The sequence below is a fragment of the Tarenaya hassleriana genome, unplaced genomic scaffold (genome assembly GCF_000463585.1).
Source record: "Tarenaya hassleriana unplaced genomic scaffold, ASM46358v1 Cleome1, whole genome shotgun sequence".
NCBI classification, from domain to species: Eukaryota; Viridiplantae; Streptophyta; class Magnoliopsida; order Brassicales; family Cleomaceae; genus Tarenaya; species Tarenaya hassleriana.
The window spans coordinates 3,303,592-3,322,846 of record NW_010960187.1 but is presented as its reverse complement, the minus strand read 5'-3'; the positions used below and the strand labels follow the sequence as shown (position 1 = coordinate 3,322,846).

At 39.8% G+C, this 19,255-nt stretch overlaps 7 protein-coding genes, 1 long non-coding RNA gene and 1 other non-coding gene across 14 annotated transcripts in view; 6 read left to right on the top strand and 3 right to left on the bottom strand.

Annotated features, from left to right (window-relative positions):
* The window catches only part of LOC104808201 (myb family transcription factor EFM-like), a 2,254-nt gene extending 1,954 nt beyond the window's left edge, over nt 1-300 (top strand). Inside the window, exon 7 of the mRNA XM_010533824.1 lies at nt 26-300. Within this exon, the coding sequence (XP_010532126.1) occupies nt 26-181 (156 nt within the window). The 3' untranslated portion in view covers nt 182-300. The remainder of the gene's footprint in view (nt 1-25) is intronic.
* A 312-nt stretch (nt 301-612) lies between these two features.
* LOC104808195 (serine/threonine-protein kinase STN7, chloroplastic) lies at nt 613-3,723 on the top strand. Its single transcript, XM_010533810.2, has 10 exons — nt 613-1,076; nt 1,156-1,242; nt 1,429-1,548; nt 1,635-1,733; nt 1,816-1,984; nt 2,076-2,169; nt 2,310-2,403; nt 2,510-2,566; nt 2,803-3,216; nt 3,363-3,723. Exons 1-10 carry the CDS (start codon nt 684-686, stop codon nt 3,522-3,524), a joined length of 1,689 nt encoding a protein of 562 aa, XP_010532112.1. The 5' UTR covers nt 613-683; the 3' UTR covers nt 3,525-3,723.
* A 137-nt stretch (nt 3,724-3,860) lies between these two features.
* LOC104808160 lies at nt 3,861-7,687 on the bottom strand. Of its 4 annotated transcripts, none has more exons than XM_010533762.2 (14): nt 7,533-7,686; nt 7,336-7,460; nt 6,853-6,943; nt 6,642-6,726; nt 6,458-6,527; nt 6,303-6,372; nt 6,105-6,174; nt 5,551-5,948; nt 5,247-5,455; nt 4,859-4,933; nt 4,709-4,769; nt 4,509-4,589; nt 4,167-4,246; nt 3,861-4,092 (listed from the first exon to the last, which is right to left on the bottom strand). In XM_010533762.2, the coding sequence occupies exons 2-14, from the start codon at nt 7,449-7,451 to the stop codon at nt 4,014-4,016; spliced, it is 1,485 nt and encodes a 494-aa protein (XP_010532064.1). In that variant the 5' UTR covers nt 7,452-7,460; nt 7,533-7,686; the 3' UTR covers nt 3,861-4,013. The 4 variants fall into 4 exon arrangements, with proteins under 4 accessions (XP_010532064.1, XP_010532072.1, XP_010532080.1 ...); XM_010533770.2 differs by having other exon boundaries at nt 7,336-7,455; XM_010533778.2 differs by having other exon boundaries at nt 5,551-5,803; nt 5,903-5,948; nt 7,336-7,684.
* A 66-nt stretch (nt 7,688-7,753) lies between these two features.
* Nucleotides 7,754-10,150, bottom strand: LOC104808183. 2 transcript variants are annotated; one of them, XM_010533799.1, is made up of 10 exons: nt 9,801-10,148; nt 9,318-9,408; nt 9,107-9,191; nt 8,923-8,992; nt 8,768-8,837; nt 8,570-8,639; nt 8,368-8,413; nt 8,209-8,268; nt 8,016-8,119; nt 7,754-7,920 (listed from the first exon to the last, which is right to left on the bottom strand). In XM_010533799.1, the coding sequence occupies exons 1-10, from the start codon at nt 9,935-9,937 to the stop codon at nt 7,826-7,828; spliced, it is 828 nt and encodes a 275-aa protein (XP_010532101.1). In that variant the 5' UTR covers nt 9,938-10,148; the 3' UTR covers nt 7,754-7,825. The 2 variants fall into 2 exon arrangements, with proteins under 2 accessions (XP_010532101.1, XP_010532092.1); XM_010533790.1 differs by having other exon boundaries at nt 8,209-8,413; nt 9,801-10,150.
* Nucleotides 10,151-10,212: 62 nt separating this feature from the next.
* Nucleotides 10,213-11,536, top strand: LOC104824620 (serine/threonine-protein kinase STN7, chloroplastic-like; the record flags this gene model as incomplete). Its single annotated transcript, XM_010556725.1, has 5 exons — nt 10,213-10,322; nt 10,463-10,556; nt 10,663-10,719; nt 10,956-11,392; nt 11,503-11,536. Coding segments are annotated over 5 exons (732 nt in total), but the record flags the coding sequence as incomplete, so codon positions are not given.
* A 211-nt stretch (nt 11,537-11,747) lies between these two features.
* On the top strand, nt 11,748-11,821 carry TRNAI-AAU. Its single transcript has one exon. It is a non-coding gene; the product is annotated as a tRNA-Ile (tRNA).
* A 202-nt stretch (nt 11,822-12,023) lies between these two features.
* On the top strand, nt 12,024-14,379 carry LOC104808154 (acyl-acyl carrier protein thioesterase ATL3, chloroplastic-like). 2 transcript variants are annotated; one of them, XM_010533741.1, is made up of 6 exons: nt 12,024-12,054; nt 12,272-12,578; nt 12,826-12,926; nt 13,578-13,687; nt 13,787-13,882; nt 13,977-14,379. In XM_010533741.1, the coding sequence occupies exons 2-6, from the start codon at nt 12,382-12,384 to the stop codon at nt 14,094-14,096; spliced, it is 624 nt and encodes a 207-aa protein (XP_010532043.1). In that variant the 5' UTR covers nt 12,024-12,054; nt 12,272-12,381; the 3' UTR covers nt 14,097-14,379. The 2 variants fall into 2 exon arrangements, with proteins under 2 accessions (XP_010532043.1, XP_010532033.1); XM_010533731.2 differs by lacking the exon at nt 12,024-12,054 and having other exon boundaries at nt 12,220-12,578.
* A 772-nt stretch (nt 14,380-15,151) lies between these two features.
* On the top strand, nt 15,152-15,762 carry LOC104808150. The gene is made up of 3 exons (XR_770899.2): nt 15,152-15,351; nt 15,440-15,567; nt 15,669-15,762. It is a non-coding gene; the product is annotated as an uncharacterized LOC104808150 (long non-coding RNA).
* Nucleotides 15,763-15,829: 67 nt separating this feature from the next.
* LOC104808141 lies at nt 15,830-18,330 on the bottom strand. Its single transcript, XM_010533710.2, has 3 exons — nt 18,093-18,330; nt 17,778-17,986; nt 15,830-16,361 (listed from the first exon to the last, which is right to left on the bottom strand). Exons 1-3 carry the CDS (start codon nt 18,183-18,185, stop codon nt 16,043-16,045), a joined length of 621 nt encoding a protein of 206 aa, XP_010532012.1. The 5' UTR covers nt 18,186-18,330; the 3' UTR covers nt 15,830-16,042.
* Between the last annotated feature and the right edge of the window lie 925 nt (nt 18,331-19,255).

Here is a 19,255-nt window from a genome sequence, read left to right as displayed (position 1 = left end):
AGCCCGCCCGCTCCCGCAGCCGCCGCCACCGGCGGACGCAACCGACGGAGTGAACGCGGCGGCGCAGCGTTCGTCGCCGTCACCTAAACGCTCGGAAGATAGAATCATCAGCAGCCGCTGCAGCTCGCTGGCGACATCTTCCTCTACACGCACGACCACAACTTCATCACCTGTTTCATAGTGTACTCCGACTCTTTGTGATTGTTGGCCTTTATACGAGTTAGTATAATTTTTTTTTATTTTTCTTATAGGTTAAAAATTTTGAGTAAATAAATGCAGACATCCAGCTGATTAAACACACATATATATATGTATATATATATATATATATCGTAGGAAAAAGATTAAAATATCAAACTGCGCGTACAAATTAAAGATAATACAAACCGTAAGATCCAATTACTACAAAATTATACATATCCTTTTATCACAAAAAAATTATACATATCCTCATGCCTCATCCAAGTTTCAATAGAAATGGGCCTTAATAGAAGACGGCCCATTTTACCAAAGATTCTGAACCGACCCGACCCGACCCGAATGAGGCAAAAAAAAAATCTGTTTGAAAAAAATTAGAAACATAAAAACTAGTGGTGCGAATTCAACGGAATAAAAAAATACAAAAAAAAAAGATTTCGTGAACAGAGTCTTCCAAGGCTGAACTCCACTAGTCGAGCTCCGCCATGGCCACCATTGCTCCGGGAAGAGCCAACATAGGACCTCCATCGCCGTTTCTCGGAAAGAAGGTGAAGCACAAACCCTTCTCATGGAAACCCACTATCTTAAACCCTAGAAAAACTATCAGCACGGATTTTCGCGCCCAATTGGTCGATGCGGTTCGTGATCTCTTCGTGGGCGTCGGAGTCGGACTTCCATGTACGGTCATGGAGTGCGGAGACATAATCTATCGCAGCACCTTGCCGAAATCTAACGCTCTGACCGTCACTGCCCCTGGAGTGGCCTTGGCACTCACTGCTCTGTCGTATCTATGGGCGACACCTGGAGTGGCTCCTGGGTTCTTCGACATGTTTGTTCTTGCTTTTGTCGAGAGATTGTTCAGACCAACTTATAGGAAGGTAGCCCTGATTCTGTGTTTGGATCTGTCTCTGTCTTCCACAGTTTCTTGTGGTTATTAGGTTAGGTTTGGTTTTTCAGGATGATTTCGTTTTGGGGAAGAAATTGGGTGAAGGCTCGTTTGGTGTGGTGTATAGGGCCTCATTGTCCAAGAAACGTTCTTCTAAGGTACAGAAATGCTTGATGAAATTTTACATTCATTTTGTCTTTTACTTGTTCAGAACTGTGATTGAGATCTTGATCTTTGTAATATTTCGTTTGCTTATATTCACAATACTTTAAGAATTGTAGAGAATTTGCGTCATCCAGCCGGTTAATATGTTTGATGTATTTTTTCCTTGTGGGCGTGTATAGGAGGGTGAATATGTCTTGAAAAAGGCTACTGAGTATGGTGCAGTGGAAATTTGGATGAACGAACGAGCACGAAGGGCTTGTGCAAACAGCTGTGCCGATTTTGTTTATGGATTCCTCGAGGTACTTCTCCTCCTGTATTGAGTTTTTTTATAGGGAACTTGTGTTTGGAGTTGAAGATTAGTCACCTGTCTTTAAACTGATTACAGAATTCTTCAAAAAGAGGACCTGAATATTGGCTGATTTGGAAATACGAAGGAGAATCAACGCTTGCCGATTTGCTGCAGAGTAAAGAGTTCCCATATAATGTTTGTACTTACTCCTGTTTTTCCCCCTGCTGATTACGCAATATATGTAGTTAAATTCTAAGACGAAAGTGGGAAACTTTAGGTGGAAACTTTGATCCTGGGAAAAGTCCAAGATCTACCCAAAGGGATTGAAAGAGAAAATAGAATTATTCAGACCATCATGAGGCAACTCTTGTTTGCACTGGACAGTCTCCACTCAACTGGGATTGTCCATAGGGATGTCAAGCCTCAGAATATTATTTTTTCTGAAGGTAATTATCTTAATTCTTGAATCGTTTTGGGCAAAAGAACCCAGTCGAAGGATGATGATACGATTTTGGTGTCCCATTGAAACCTGGGCAGGTTCTCGTGCATTCAAGATCATCGATCTTGGAGCTGCAGCAGATCTCAGAGTGGGCATTAACTACATTCCAAAGGAGTTTCTCCTAGATCCCAGGTCTTACTCATTCGAAATTTTTTGTATATTACTTTGTTAAAGATCGTAATTCTGCAAGGTTCTCTCTTTTGGTTGTAAAATTCTGAAACAGCTGTAGCCAAGATGTCAGAGTGTTTTTCTTATTTTTATGCTGCTTTCAGATATGCAGCACCCGAGCAATACATCATGAGCACACAAACTCCATCTGCTCCTTCCGCACCTGTCGCCACTGCACTTTCACCAGTTCTATGGCAGGTGCAAGTTCACAACTACGCCATCTATAGTGAATACCAAAGCTATCCTGCTTTATTCGTAAACCAAAAATAATCGACTTTTGTGTTATGATTGTGTTCTAAAACAGATGAATTTGCCAGATAGGTTTGATATCTACAGTATAGGCCTCATCTTCCTTCAGATGGTGAGTACCAATCCACTAATCACTGTAGTGTTCTCTATCTATTTGTTTTCTTTCGTATGATGATCTCTTTGCAATATATGAGAGCTGACGATAAGTTTTGACAAGCATGTCCGTTTTAACTAAACTACCGGTTTTATGGTATTGTCAATTTATGTCCAAAACTAATTCGGTAAAAGGGATACAGGTACATATCAACTGTTAGCGATTTTCTCTTACCGAGCTTTCTTCTTCTACAGGCATTCCCATCCTTGCGTTCAGACAGCAGTCTTATCCAGTTTAACCGTCAGCTCAAAAGATGCGAGTATGACTTAAATGCGTGGAGAAAGCTGGTGGAGGCCCGAGCAAGCCCTGATCTCCGAAAAGGGTTCGAGTTATTAGATTTAGATGGTGGGATCGGATGGGAACTACTGACATCGATGGTCAGATACAAAGCCAGACAAAGAATTAGCGCGAAAGCAGCTCTAGCTCACCCGTACTTTGATAGAGAAGGGTTACTTGCATTGTCCTTCATGCAGAACATGAGGCTTCAGTTCTTTAGGGCTACCCAACAAGATTACAGTGAAACTGCGAACTGGGTTATTCAGTTAATGGCGAAATCTGGAACAGAGAAAGACGGTGGCTTTACAGAAGCACAGCTACAGGAGCTTAGGGTTTGTGATCTATCTTCACTTCTGTGTTTTTTTTGCTTCGGATCGTTACATGTCTTTCTCTTGCAGGGTCCTTCATGACGATCTATTGTGTTGTTTTTGTCATAATTTTCTGTTTTCTTAACTAAAGTTCTGATTATGTTATATAGGAGAAAGAGCCTCGGAAGAAGGCGAGTGCACAGAGGAATGCCCTTGCTTCAGCTCTACGGATTCAGAGGAAGCTCGTGAAAACCCTAAACGACACAGTGGATGAACTCAACGAACGCAGCAAGACCGTATGGTGGAGCAGGTGGATCCCTAGAGAGGAATGAGTAGAAGCTGTACGTATATACGGTATATATATAAATATATATAGCATTTTCCATATTAAGTTCGATAATGTAAATTGCAATGTATATCTTGTTTAACCCAAGATATCTTCTCTACATGTGTAAATCAAGTAACCTTGGAGAAAACCCGAAATGTCCATAAACACGTATACATACACCTGCAATCCCTATTATTGAACAAGTATTGATTTTGGTAAACTGCGTATTTGGTGAGAGAGAGGGAGGGAGGAATGCAGGTTTCTTGAATGGCACGGTACCTCCTAACTGGTTATTTGAGGTTGTTCTCGACCGTGTCATGGCTCTGTTGTACCGGTCAAGTAAAATTTCATATGCGTACACCACGGCATTTATATAAATAAACTATTCCATGAAATTTTTGATGGTTTACAATATATATACACAGATGAAGAATGGAAAACGAATCATATTTTCCATTTAGAGTTACCCTTTGGGAAAAGCTCTCTGTTGAATTTAGACACCGTAGATGGGCATTCGCTCTTCGATCAGGACACGACATACAGGGCATTTCTTGCATTTCTCGCAGCAATGTCTGAAAAAAATACCCACATCGAGCGTTTTATCTTACATATATATATGAACGAAGAGTTTCCTTCGAGAAGTTACCTGCAGAGGAAGTGATGCCTACAAGGAAGTAGAACCACGTTGATCGAATATTCGAAGCAAATTCTACACAGAATCTTCTCCTGAAAGGACATTCCCACACAATTAGCAAGTTTTCTACTTGGATTAATTAGCGATGGATGCATATCGGTCGGGTATCTGAGATCCGAATGCTGAGCTCTAGTGAGTACCCAAGATTTCGAGAATCCGACTGGCGGGTCAGACGGGTACTCAGCCATTTCGGTGCCCGGACCCACCCAGGCAGATTTTCAAGTTCTCAACAAACCAAAAAAGAAAAGAAAAGAAAAGAAAAACAAGGCATGGAATGGAGTCATGGTTTTTTACGTGTTGAAGCCTTTCGTACTCCTGCCGGCTGTAATTGGTGATCTCTGTTTGCTCGCTCAATGCAGCCTGTAGTCTCCATATCTGATTAAGATGAAAAGTAGACGTTAAGTGTCCAAGACTTTATTTCAGATACTTGTCCGTTTAGTGGCTATGCAGCTTCGGCTCACAGGCAGGGAGGGAGTTCAAATAACTGTTTCTACCTCTTCAACAAGATCAGATTTCGGCATTTTCTTCATGGCGTCCGGAGAGAACGTGTTATATCTGAAAGATTCGAGACCAGAGAAGATACGTCAAAAGATAAAGACGATCTTTTTACATAATTGTAGATGATTACAGATGAGATACATTACCCTGACGCTTGGCCAGAATAGAGTCTAGCTTGTTCCTCTCGGCTTCCCTCGTCAATAGACCACCAACCCAGTAGCCTGTCAGATGCAAGAAAGTAATATGTAAGTTCGGATTTGAAGATTTTCAAAGTCGGTTTCATTCTTTGCCCAATAGTTGCAATTCGGTAAGGCGTTTAGAGGGCAGCATTCGAATGTAAATCTGGTTTTAGTTTGTATTATGAATATAGAATACATATTTCCTATTCCACTTTTGAATTCTTTCAAGAATTCAAAATGGTATCTGAACAGACATTTATTCTGTGTAAATTTCGTCTCTTTAATTATCAGTTTCAAACACAAGTTATTAAAGTTTCAAACACAAGTTATTAAAGTTTCAAACACAAGTTTGTACCTTGCACCATGGTGAAAGAAACCAAAGAATTCACGAGCCGAGGATGTAGCAGCAAAGTATCTTCCATAAGAACCATTCCCATTATGTAACAACAGGACTAATTTCTCGACCAACTTATATGTCGCGAACAACATCCCGGCTCCTTGAAGCAGGAATAGGGGTATAAATAGAACTAGGATCGGTATTTTTCTTGCAGCAGAAGGTGTTCCCTGCCATTCAAACAGAAAAAAAAAACACTCGAGAATGAGAATGAGCGACGAAAAGCTGAGGAATACAAGCAACTCATTTTTATTACAGCATGTACCTCTAAGTGCATGAAAAGGAGTATCTGGAAAGTAATGAAAGGAATTTTCATAACATGCCCGCCAATATCTTGGAGACTGCACATACTGTTGTTTTCCTGATTGTCTTCATCATTGGTTACGACAAGACCTCTGTTCCAGTCAAGGTATCTCACAATCATATGAGATGTTCCAGGTTCGGGTATATGTGAATACCTATGAATTGATGGATTGCTCCACTTTGTGCAGACAAGAAAAGCAAAGCACTCTGCTATTCTGTAGAACAGGAGAAAGAAGATCTTCCGTGACGGCGGAGAGAAATTCAGGGGAAGAAAGAGGATAGTCCAAGAAGAGAGAAAAAAAAATGAAATGTACCCAAAGTTTACGAATAAGTCCCACCATCCTAATGCAGCTACATCACCTATGCGTAGAACCGAGATATCAAAGATTCAGATAGAAAATAAGCTGAAACAAGATATAACAAGAAGGCATTGTGTGTATAATCTATATAGAGCTATCCTATTCCTATCTCCCTGGGCATGGAATAGAACATTTGCTCAAAAAAGCAGTAACGTACCACATAGCTTCAGAAGAGTGAAAGTGGTGGCAGCAATGAAGAAAACCATCGATATCGAAACCCAAAAATGCTACAAAATAAACGACACGTCAGAGCATAAATCTGCAAGAAAAGAGAAATATATATTGCAGATATGCCTCATGTAAAGATCATATTCCTACTTTCTGTGGCATTCTGGTTGTGGAAATATAAACTTACAGGAAGCGTCTCCCATATGGCTTCATCACTCATTGTTTCCTCATCTCCAGGCATGAGCGTCCTGCATATTCTGCACAGAAAATCAACTCGTCACTGAAAGGAAGAAATGAACCAGGAAAAAGATGGTATTGGGCTGAAGGCTTTAGAGGAAGTACCTGACATTATCAATCAAAATTGCTACCTCAAATGCAAGCAAGGGAAAGAAGACGATCTTCAAGTCTACAACTGTAACAGAGGTACAACCAGAACTGAATAAGTAGTACATATTATCAAAAGATAATGAAGAACTTGAAGATTCAACTAGTAAGCATGATTTTCATGGAAGATAATAGAATCAACCATTGCTATCTTCCAGATGAACACAAAGCAGAAGCTCAAAAGCAACAAGCAATGGCGTCGCCATGACCGAATGGAACGGGGCCCACTGCCACAAGAACCAAATCAAAGAATCTTTCAGTTTATGTTTGATCAGGACAACATGTTACTACCACCATGCTAACCGAAGAAAGTTATAACACAGACAGGAAAGAGACGGAGAAAACTGTCATACATGTCGATCACGAGGCATTGATGGAGCAGGCAGGGAAAATCTACCGCGTGCAACCACAGCATGAAATAGCAACAATGGTGCAAATACAATCCTGTAAACCAAAAAAAAAAGAACAATAGAGCAGTTGAACTGGAAAGTCACAACTCTATCTTGTCTTGAACCCTAAGACGGTAAAGACGATCAACTTTCAATTTCAGATTCGTCGGAAAAAAAAACAAGGATTCGAGCAACAAAACCAAACAGGGATTGGAGTTAGAAGACGATCCCAGTACCACGAACTCAAAGCTCGTTCCATTACAACCTTAAATCCGAAAAATTCAAACTTCTGTCCAAATATATTACGTAATCATTAACAAGCCTTAGATCCAAGGTAGAAACTCAACGTAGTTTCCAGATAAACTGGCATAATTCCCGATTATCCGAGAAACCAAACAGAGGTCAAGTCACAAAACCACAAAAAGAAGAAAGAAACAATTAACTGACCACCATGAATGGGAGAAGACATGATCAAGCTTCAGAGCGAGAAGAAGGGTGAAGGAGAAGAGCAAACCATGCGCCATCACAGCCTGCATCGACTTCCACACTCTCCTCCAGCACATTAATCTCCTCTGCACCAACATTTTCTCCCTAAACAATTTTTACATAAATATCCTAATCTCCAAAATCAAATCCTTACATACAGCTTCTCAATCAAAATCCGATTATCAATTCCGCGAAACTTTGTTGGGGAAGTAGAGAATTTTCAGATGCAGTAGAGCAAATGGGAAGCAAGAAAACAGCGATCATTCTCTGGTCAAAACGACGCATTCGTTTCCACGCTAAAGCAAGTCTCCGACTTTTGTAAGCTTTGACTAAAATACCCTCCAAGTGCTGAAAGAAACCAAAGAATTCACGAGCCGAGGATGTAGCAGCAAAGTATCTTCCATAAGAACCATTCCCATTATGTAACAACAGGACTAATTTCTCGACCAACTTATATGTCGCGAACAACATCCCGGCTCCTTGAAGCAGGAATAGGGGTATAAATAGAACTAGGATCGGTATTTTTCTTGCAGCAGAAGGTGTTCCCTGCCATTCAAACAGAAAAAAAAAACACTCGAGAATGAGAATGAGCGACGAAAAGCTGAGGAATACAAGCAACTCATTTTTATTACAGCATGTACCTCTAAGTGCATGAAAAGGAGTATCTGGAAAGTAATGAAAGGAATTTTCATAACATGCCCGCCAATATCTTGGAGACTGCACATACTGTTGTTTTCCTGATTGTCTTCATCATTGGTTACGACAAGACCTCTGTTCCAGTCAAGGTATCTCACAATCATATGAGATGTTCCAGGTTCGGGTATATGTGAATACCTATGAATTGATGGATTGCTCCACTTTGTGCAGACAAGAAAAGCAAAGCACTCTGCTATTCTGTAGAACAGGAGAAAGAAGATCTTCCGTGACGGCGGAGAGAAATTCAGGGGAAGAAAGAGGATAGTCCAAGAAGAGAGAAAAAAAAATGAAATGTACCCAAAGTTTACGAATAAGTCCCACCATCCTAATGCAGCTACATCACCTATGCGTAGAACCGAGATATCAAAGATTCAGATAGAAAATAAGCTGAAACAAGATATAACAAGAAGGCATTGTGTGTATAATCTATATAGAGCTATCCTATTCCTATCTCCCTGGGCATGGAATAGAACATTTGCTCAAAAAAGCAGTAACGTACCACATAGCTTCAGAAGAGTGAAAGTGGTGGCAGCAATGAAGAAAACCATCGATATCGAAACCCAAAAATGCTACAAAATAAACGACACGTCAGAGCATAAATCTGCAAGAAAAGAGAAATATATATTGCAGATATGCCTCATGTAAAGATCATATTCCTACTTTCTGTGGCATTCTGGTTGTGGAAATATAAACTTACAGGAAGCGTCTCCCATATGGCTTCATCACTCATTGTTTCCTCATCTCCAGGCATGAGCGTCCTGCATATTCTGCACAGAAAATCAACTCGTCACTGAAAGGAAGAAATGAACCAGGAAAAAGATGGTATTGGGCTGAAGGCTTTAGAGGAAGTACCTGACATTATCAATCAAAATTGCTACCTCAAATGCAAGCAAGGGAAAGAAGACGATCTTCAAGTCTACAACTGTAACAGAGGTACAACCAGAACTGAATAAGTAGTACATATTATCAAAAGATAATGAAGAACTTGAAGATTCAACTAGTAAGCATGATTTTCATGGAAGATAATAGAATCAACCATTGCTATCTTCCAGATGAACACAAAGCAGAAGCTCAAAAGCAACAAGCAATGGCGTCGCCATGACCGAATGGAACGGGGCCCACTGCCACAAGAACCAAATCAAAGAATCTTTCAGTTTATGTTTGATCAGGACAACATGTTACTACCACCATGCTAACCGAAGAAAGTTATAACACAGACAGGAAAGAGACGGAGAAAACTGTCATACATGTCGATCACGAGGCATTGATGGAGCAGGCAGGGAAAATCTACCGCGTGCAACCACAGCATGAAATAGCAACAATGGTGCAAATACAATCCTGTAAACCAAAAAAAAAAGAACAATAGAGCAGTTGAACTGGAAAGTCACAACTCTATCTTGTCTTGAACCCTAAGACGGTAAAGACGATCAACTTTCAATTTCAGATTCGTCGGAAAAAAAAACAAGGATTCGAGCAACAAAACCAAACAGGGATTGGAGTTAGAAGACGATCCCAGTACCACGAACTCAAAGCTCGTTCCATTACAACCTTAAATCCGAAAAATTCAAACTTCTGTCCAAATATATTACGTAATCATTAACAAGCCTTAGATCCAAGGTAGAAACTCAACGTAGTTTCCAGATAAACTGGCATAATTCCCGATTATCCGAGAAACCAAACAGAGGTCAAGTCACAAAACCACAAAAAGAAGAAAGAAACAATTAACTGACCACCATGAATGGGAGAAGACATGATCAAGCTTCAGAGCGAGAAGAAGGGTGAAGGAGAAGAGCAAACCATGCGCCATCACAGCCTGCATCGACTTCCACACTCTCCTCCAGCACATTAATCTCCTCTGCACCAACATTTTCTCCCTAAACAATTTTTACATAAATATCCTAATCTCCAAAATCAAATCCTTACATACAGCTTCTCAATCAAAATCCGATTATCAATTCCGCGAAACTTTGTTGGGGAAGTAGAGAATTTTCAGATGCAGTAGAGCAAATGGGAAGCAAGAAAACAGCGATCATTCTCTGGTCAAAACGACGCATTCGTTTCCACGCTAAAGCAAGTCTCCGACTTTTGTAAGCTTTGACTAAAATACCCTCCAAGTGCTGAACCATACGATTTTGGTGTCCCATTGAAACCTGGGCAGGTTCTCGTGCATTCAAGATCATCGATCTTGGAGCTGCAGCAGATCTCAGAGTGGGCATTAACTACATTCCAAAGGAGTTTCTCCTAGATCCCAGGTCTTACTCATTCGAAATTTTTTGTATATTACTTTGTTAAAGATCGTAATTCTGCAAGGTTCTCTCTTTTGGTTGTAAAATTCTGAAACAGCTGTAGCCAAGATGTCAGAGTGTTTTTCTTATTTTTATGCTGCTTTCAGATATGCAGCACCCGAGCAATACATCATGAGCACACAAACTCCATCTGCTCCTTCCGCACCTGTCGCCACTGCACTTTCACCAGTTCTATGGCAGGTGCAAGTTCACAACTACGCCATCTATAGTGAATACCAAAGCTATCCTGCTTTATTCGTAAACCAAAAATAATCGACTTTTGTGTTATGATTGTGTTCTAAAACAGATGAATTTGCCAGATAGGTTTGATATCTACAGTATAGGCCTCATCTTCCTTCAGATGGTGAGTACCAATCCACTAATCACTGTAGTGTTCTCTATCTATTTGTTTTCTTTCGTATGATGATCTCTTTGCAATATATGAGAGCTGACGATAAGTTTTGACAAGCATGTCCGTTTTAACTAAACTACCGGTTTTATGGTATTGTCAATTTATGTCCAAAACTAATTCGGTAAAAGGGATACAGGTACATATCAACTGTTAGCGATTTTCTCTTACCGAGCTTTCTTCTTCTACAGGCATTCCCATCCTTGCGTTCAGACAGCAGTCTTATCCAGTTTAACCGTCAGCTCAAAAGATGCGAGTATGACTTAAATGCGTGGAGAAAGCTGGTGGAGGCCCGAGCAAGCCCTGATCTCCGAAAAGGGTTCGAGTTATTAGATTTAGATGGTGGGATCGGATGGGAACTACTGACATCGATGGTCAGATACAAAGCCAGACAAAGAATTAGCGCGAAAGCAGCTCTAGCTCACCCGTACTTTGATAGAGAAGGGTTACTTGCATTGTCCTTCATGCAGAACATGAGGCTTCAGTTCTTTAGGGCTACCCAACAAGATTACAGTGAAACTGCGAACTGGGTTATTCAGTTAATGGCGAAATCTGGAACAGAGAAAGACGGTGGCTTTACAGAAGCACAGCTACAGGAGCTTAGGGTTTGTGATCTATCTTCACTTCTGTGTTTTTTTTGCATTTTTTTCTGAGAGGAGGGTACTCCATGAAGTACAGGTAGCAATTTAAAGGCATTTTTGATAATGCCCCATCCGAACGTCAATGGTGACATGGCAGACGTGTCGACGTGGCATTTGCTATGGCAAAGTAAACACTGGTTAAGTGATTAGGAAGAGAAAATGCAAACTCATAGATTTTTCATAGTTTCTACTTGTTTTATTTTAAAAAAATAGAAAAAATTAAATTCTCTTTTAGAAGAAAAAATTATTCGAAATCTTAAATATAATAAAGTAGTTAGGTTAGAAAATAATATGATTTAAATTAAACAAAAAGATTTATTATTGTAATTGTATGAGATCAAAGGCCTATTAGCTCAGTTGGTTAGAGCGTCGCGCTAATAACGCGAAGGTCGCAGGTTCGAAACCTGCATAGGCCATTAAATGTTTTTAAAATTTTCCCCTTTGACCCCATTATTAGTGCTTCCATCCTTTCTTTTTCAGACCAGATCGAACAGCATAATTGGGCCGATGAGATCCAATGGGCCTTCGTGACATGTCACGTGATCTTTTCTCTATCCTCTTTTTTTCTGACCAAAAAAAAATATGGAGGAGAGGAATCAAAATCGAACACCGAAAAAGTCGGATATCACCACTTATTCGGTGTTGTGTGGTATGATTTTTTTTTTATTTATTTCAATTTGATTTTCGTTCAAAATATATTTATTGTAATATATTGTTCATAATTTCTACAGTAATTGGAATTTGATTAATTTATTATCTAAAACTTATTTAATGAAATTGAATTAAGGAAAACCAAATCAAATCGCTTTTCTTTTTAAAATGTTCGGGGCCCGGCACGATTTTGTTCCTCGCGATTCATTTCACAGGAAAGAAAAGAAAAACTAAGTTCTCAAACTCGGAGGAAATTCCAATGCCAAGGTCTTGTTCCTCGCGTTAAATTTCAACCACCAATTCGGAGATCGTCGCCGGACGAGCAATGTTGAAGGCCACGGGTCCTCCGCCGTACGCGGCGGCTCCGGCTAGGCTCGTCACCGCTTCATGGCCCAGTCTTCTCCGTTCGCCGCCTCCCTCGCCGCTCTGTCCATTTTCCTGGAATCCGTCGCTTTTCCGGCCTCTCCGATGCGAGAGGACACACAAGCCTCTTGCTTTTATCGATCTCAGAGGAGGGAAAGGGTACATCTCTTCTCCTTCATAAATTTTCTCTTCACTCTGATTGTGCTTCTGTTGCGGAATCGATTTCCTGTTCAATCGGACCAATTTGCTTTGTGGATTCAACTTTGGCATGTCGATGTTAAGGATGTGATGATCGTGATTGGTGAATTCAAGGGTTTTGAATTATATACTAACCATTGAGCCTGGCAGAGTTCAATGGTTTGATTTCTCTGATTCCAATCTTTGAGATGTTATTTCCATATGGCAGAATGAGTGATTTCCATGAGATTGAACTCAAAGTTCGAGACTACGAACTCGATCAGTATGGTGTGGTGAACAATGCTGTTTATGCCAGCTACTGCCAACATGGTTAGTTTCATTTTGTTGCTTTGTCACTTGCTCTTTCAATGCATGCATCTCAGGTTTGTTTCCTTGAACTGGGTGACTTAAGTCTCTGTGTCCTGTGGCTTTCCCCATTGAGAAGATGGAATTTCAGATCTCGATCTCATTGCTAATTTCCCCAGTCTTTCGATATTTGTGTCAAATCTCTCGTATTCTTCAACTGGGTGTTGTAGTGTTTGTGTCCTGTGACACTATATACTCAGAAAATGGACTTGCAGATCATGATCTTGTTAGTCTCTTGACTTCATAATCAAGTCACTCCTCTCGTGTTCTTAGTTTAACTAGCTGCCAACTCTTATTAGTAGAAAACTATCCATGATTGGAGGAATGTGCTGGTCTTAAACTGCAGTTAGCTTATGTCGAGTTCCCCACACGTAAGTCTACCATTGAGCGGTGAAACCGTCACCTTTTGTGTGTATTCTTCTTCTCTCTGAGTTTGTCTACTCGTATTTCTTACAAATGTTAACTTTGTATATTGTACTTCCATAAACGGCATGTAGACTGCAAATAAGTTGTGTTGGATAAATTATATCAAGCAGTGACACAATATAGATAGCTGTTTTATAAGCATTCAACCTCAACACACAAATGTTTGCTTGCTGATATCCTTTTACAAAGGTCGACACGAGTTTTTGGAGAGTCTCGGTATCAACTGTGATGAAGTAGCTCGCACTGGAGAGGCCTTAGCAATTTCCGAGTTGTCAATGAAGTTCCTTGCCCCATTACGGGTATGCCCCTCTGAATTTAGAATCTCCTTCGAAAGAATCTGTACATATCCTGTGAATGTGCTGGTTAGATTTTGTATTTCCCATGTGTGAGGAGAGCAGAGCGGAGACAAGTTTGTGGTGAAAGTGAGGATATCAGGATCATCGGCTGCACGCATTTACGTCGAACATTTTATATATAAACTTCCAAATCAAGAGGTACATCAAAATCTCAAACCTTTTTGTTTGAGTCAGAGGGATTGATCTTTCCTTCCTAGTCATTGTTGCTTCTGTTTCTTGCATGGCACGGCAGCCTATTCTTGAGGCAAAAGCAACAGCTGTCTGGCTTGACAAGAACTATCGTCCTGTCCGTATCCCACCAGATATACGCTCTAAGTTCGTTCTGTTACTGAGGCGAGAGAGATCCAATTGAAGTTTGGTTGGAGACCGTCGGTTAGGGAACTGATGTGTTATCTGACCAGATCGAATCGTGTGAGCAGCAAGCTGAAGATGCTATATAGAATCATTGTTAGGGTTTCTATTTGTTCTTTTTTTTTTAGAATGAAATCAGATTGAATCAAAATTTATGTTGATTTAGAGAAAATTGAATCAGAAAAGGAAAACGAAGAAAAATCCACTATACAAAAATTTCTTTTTTTCTTTTTCCGTTTCTATTTTGTAATTCCAGATACTTCAAAGATCTTATTTTTATGATACTTTTTTGCAATTTTTGATGATTAAAAAAATCTCATATTATTTTGTAAGTTTAAAGAATCCGAAATGAATTGACAAAATTTTTCTTGTGTTTTTCAAATCGAAGACAAACATACTTATTTATATATATAACTCACACATAATCAATCAAAATTATAACTTTCATCGTAATTAAAACTTTTTTAGTAATGTTTGCGTATCAATCCTTTTAAATATGAATGTAAAAAAATATTTTAAGGACTAAAATCTAAATAAAACAGCAGATTTGTTTTTTATCAAAAATATAATTAATGAATTCATCAGAAATAGCGAGGAAAATGCCATGGGGTTCAGGATTTTGAATCCGTCAAATGTCAATGGGAGTGACAAAGATATAAAGAGTTTACATTAATTCTCAAATATCGGAATATGTGTTTGGTTATAGACAATAATGTCTTACATATTTCTCAAATTTATTTTATTTTTATAAGAAAGTTGGAATAGAATCAATTTGTTGACCTCGCTATATATTGGTAAATAGATATAACCATTGGGAATTTTATTTTTTTGGTTAACCTACAATAGGACATTTATATTGTTTTGGTATAACATACGATTTAATATTTACGCACCGATATTTATGTTCCACTTGATGAGAATTAAATTCTATATGCTTCGCCTCTAGCAAAATTCTCCATTTGTTTCATGTTTATTATCACGATATTATATATATATAGTGGATGTCAACAAAAAAAAATCATATTTTTGTATATTGTACCAAAAAAGAAAGGAAAAGGGCCATTTTCACTAGTCATCGCCATGAAGAGTGTAATGCTGCAAGCGACAACTGCTCCTCCGCCGTGCGCTGGGGCTCCGGCTATGGTTTTCCACCGTCCGCCTCCGCACTGTCAGTTTTTCCGGCGACCGCCGCCACTTCTCCAGCCTCTCCGGAGCAGTAAGCCTCTGCCTTTTACCCATCTCAGGGGAGCCAAAGGGTATATATGTCTTTTGATCTTACACTCTTACTCTTGTGTTTATTATGTAACTGATAAGCTCATACTTCCTAATACGCTATATTTTCAGAATACGTAATTCGAACTCGAATTCAAATGATGAGACGAGTGGTTTCCTCGAGTTTGAATTCGAACTCGAATTCACCAGATTTACGAGTCAAATTCGAACATTCCATCGTTAAGCTTCCGGAAGAGAAGGTTAGCTCGATATTTTCTCAAGTCCTTTGCCTGTTTTGATATATCGATATGTTTGGTTTGATCCTTTCTTTCGCCTTTTTACCAATCATCGTCTAACGCAGCCTGTTATAGAAGCGGAAGTGACAGGTGTTTTGGTCAACGAGAACGGCGAGCCTGTTCCAATCACACCGGAGATACATATATATATATATATATATATATATATATATATATATAATATAATAGGTTATTGAAATTGAGATCTCTCTTTCACTCCTGCAAATGATCATAACCATTTTCAATGAGAACCAAACACAATATATATATATATTCCCTGAAACATGCCATATTACACCAGACTACATTTCTGATATTACACATACATATCCCCAATACAACACGAATGACATTGGCTCTGTATCTAATCCTCCTATCTTAAAAAGCTGAAAGCCACACATGGAGTGACATTGGCCCTGCAAATGAATCCAAGGCTTTATTAAGCCTTCTCCAGCTCGGAGTTATGCTGCTTCTGAGTACCTGAAGTGTCAGTGGCCGTGGCCGTGGCCATGGCCATGCCTACCCCGTCGTTCCGGTGCTTCTCCCACCCACCAGTGTCGGCCTTTGCATGAGCCAGGTAGTAAAGAATCGACGCTGCTAAAGACAATAAAGTTAGAGCTGCTCCAGCGGCAAATACCCCGACGGGTAGAGTTGCACACGACAGGTCTTTCTGCTTGTATATGCCTTTGCTCTTTGTGTGGTAAGCGTTCCTTGCTGATCCAGCCAACAAGCATGCCTCGGCTCCAAGAAAGCTCACCCTGAAATTTTTATCCACACAAATGTTTTCAGTAATAACCGATAATCAGAATCTGCTTAGAGAATTAAGACGAAACAACAGGAATATACATGTGAACCAGAAACTGTTAACATATAAAACATAGCCAGACGAGTTCTGTCTAGAATCGGGTTGCAGAGTTTGGTTAGGACAATAATCTTCCTAAACCAAATGATCCAAAATTTGGGAGCAACGACATGAAAATATAGAGAAAACTATCTCAAAATCTCAATTAGGTATAGAGTGTTAAGGACAACAAGTTGCTGAAAGTCTTTTGCAGTTAGAAAACCACAATAATTATGCTTTAGATCAGTGATAAATCACATACTGTAGTGTATTAACTTGAACAAGCTGATAGATCATGTAATGAGAGAGGCCCGCTTCACCTGAATCATCCTTTACATATAACGAGTGAAAAAGACAAATTATAGAAGCTACAACAGTTTGAACACCTTCAAAGTTCTGATTTTTCATCTTCATCATTCTCTGACAACAAAACCCCAAGCATCAATTTACTTGGAAAGATCAGATCAACCGTCGATTAGCCAAAGACTATTGAAATATCAGAACAGTTTAATCCCAGTTCCTTGGTTTAAAAAAGCGCGAGGCGACTCAAGGCGCAAAAGGTCTAAAAACCTGAGGCACGAGGCGCAAGGCGAAGGCGCGCGCCTCATGGATGCGAGGCGCGTAAATTTTTTTTATCAAAATAAGTTTTAAATATATTATAAATATAAAATTCAAATACCAAATTACCTAGAATACTATTTTCCAAATCCATTACTCGTAGGAAAAAACACAATTGTTATTAGATATCTCTAAATCATTAAGTATTTATAAAAAACAAAAAGGCAAAACAAACAAATGAAAGAGCGTGTAAGACAAAACAAACTTACACGAATTTTTTATCACATAAAAAATAAATTTAAATTACATACCTACTAAGCTGAGCAAAGAATTGATCAGATAGCTAAGACGTGGTTTCCACTAAGGAGAGAGGAATGGAGACATGACAAATTGACAATTAATTATTTTCTTTTTTATGGGTCCTAATCCTTTTACGAACAAACACTTATCGTCTTCAAAACACTTTTTAATTCCTTTTAAATTACTTTTTTCCACTGAGGCAACGCCTCTCGCATCATACATACCACGCAGAAAAGCGCGCTTTTCTGCCGCTTTATGGAAACCGCCTCAATTTTGTCACATGATGCGATTTTGCAATCGCTTGTGCGCATCTGCGCCTCAGGCGCAAAAAAGGCGCGCTTTTTTAATCCAAGCCCAGTTCCCAATCTTCTTTGCTAAATGTCTCCTAGTGGCAGTTTAATCCATTCAATATCATCAAAAGACAACATTTTTCAAGATTACGAGGAGGCCAGGAACAGAAGTGTGAAATTTTTACCAAGAGACAACGAAGAAGACGATGGCCCAAACGGTGTAGGAAGTGCCCGTGACGAGACCCTTCCCGAAGCAGAGACACTTCGTAACGCCGTTAACCACCGTCTGGCTAACCAGAAGCAACCCGAAAGCCGACAATCCGTACACCGTCGCCGCCTCCGTTCCGTACACGCAGTACGTTGCTTCGTCGTACTGGTCCGGTACCGATTCCGCCTTAAAAAAATGCAGAAAAAGAAAACATTTACGGAAATAGAGAGAGAGAGAGAGGTAGAAGTAGAAGAAGAAGAAGAAGAAGAAGAAGAGAGAGAGAGGGTGGTACTGTGCTACGGCGGCGCTCGGCGCCGATGGCGAAGACGAAGGCGATGAGGTGAAGGGAGGTGACGACGGCGAGGATGGAGACGGAGACCGCCATTATCGTCTCTCTCGCTTCACTGGAACCTGCGCTTGTGTGTTTTAGCTTTGGCGGTGGAGTGAGACTGGAGCTCAAGGGGAAGTGGGTCTATATTCAACATAGTTTTCTTTTTGGATATTTTTGTAAACCTAAAGAAATGTGAACACACAAGCGTCTCTATCATTGCTCATCTTTTTATGCGATTAAGCCATTTGTAAATTATGAATAGGGACTGATATTAGATAAACAATATATATACATAGGAAGAAATGTTATAAGCAATTTGGATATAAATAACAAAGACAAAAATAGACCACCTTGTGAATACTGAATATAATGTAAATATATAACAATGGGCCGAATATTAAAATTCGCGTTGGGTGGGCCCTTTAATTTTGACAAAGATAGGTGACCGCATACGGAATAGCTGGATCATTGCAGCTTGTGGGCCCTACTCTCGGCCTTTTCTACCGGTAATAGCTCGTTTTGAATGGCTATTTAAATAACATATATATACCATTTTTTTTCATCTTTAAATATATATTTTCATGGGAAACGAATATTATATGGTTTCAGAAAAGATCCAGCCCACATTAACACAAGGATAATGGGCCCATCGTTTTAGGCCCGAACAATTTTCCATGATAAATGGGCCCCACATTGTGATATGTGAGCCCATCTCCCTCGACACGTGTCAAAACCAAACATTCTTGTAAAATTACGCATTCTTTGGTATTAACGTGAAGAGCTAGACCGGTTTGCACCGTAGACGGTTTAAATCCTCATGGACAAAAAGCCAAAACAACGTTTTCATGGTTTAATATTGGCCGGTTATGCTGGGCCCGGTTTTCGTTTTTCTCATCACAAACGTAAACCGATTCTAGTCTGGATGAATGGGACACGTGGTGGCTGTCTATTGGCTGGCAAAAGGTAAGCCTTGTGGATTATGATCGACAAGCTAGAACAAATCGGACTGGAGCTTTCCCATACGGTCACATGCATACGGATAACGCAGATGTGGGGGCGCAAGAATCTACGTGGCACGTACACGTCAGCAGAAAAAGCTATCACTGTTCTCACACGTCAGCAGG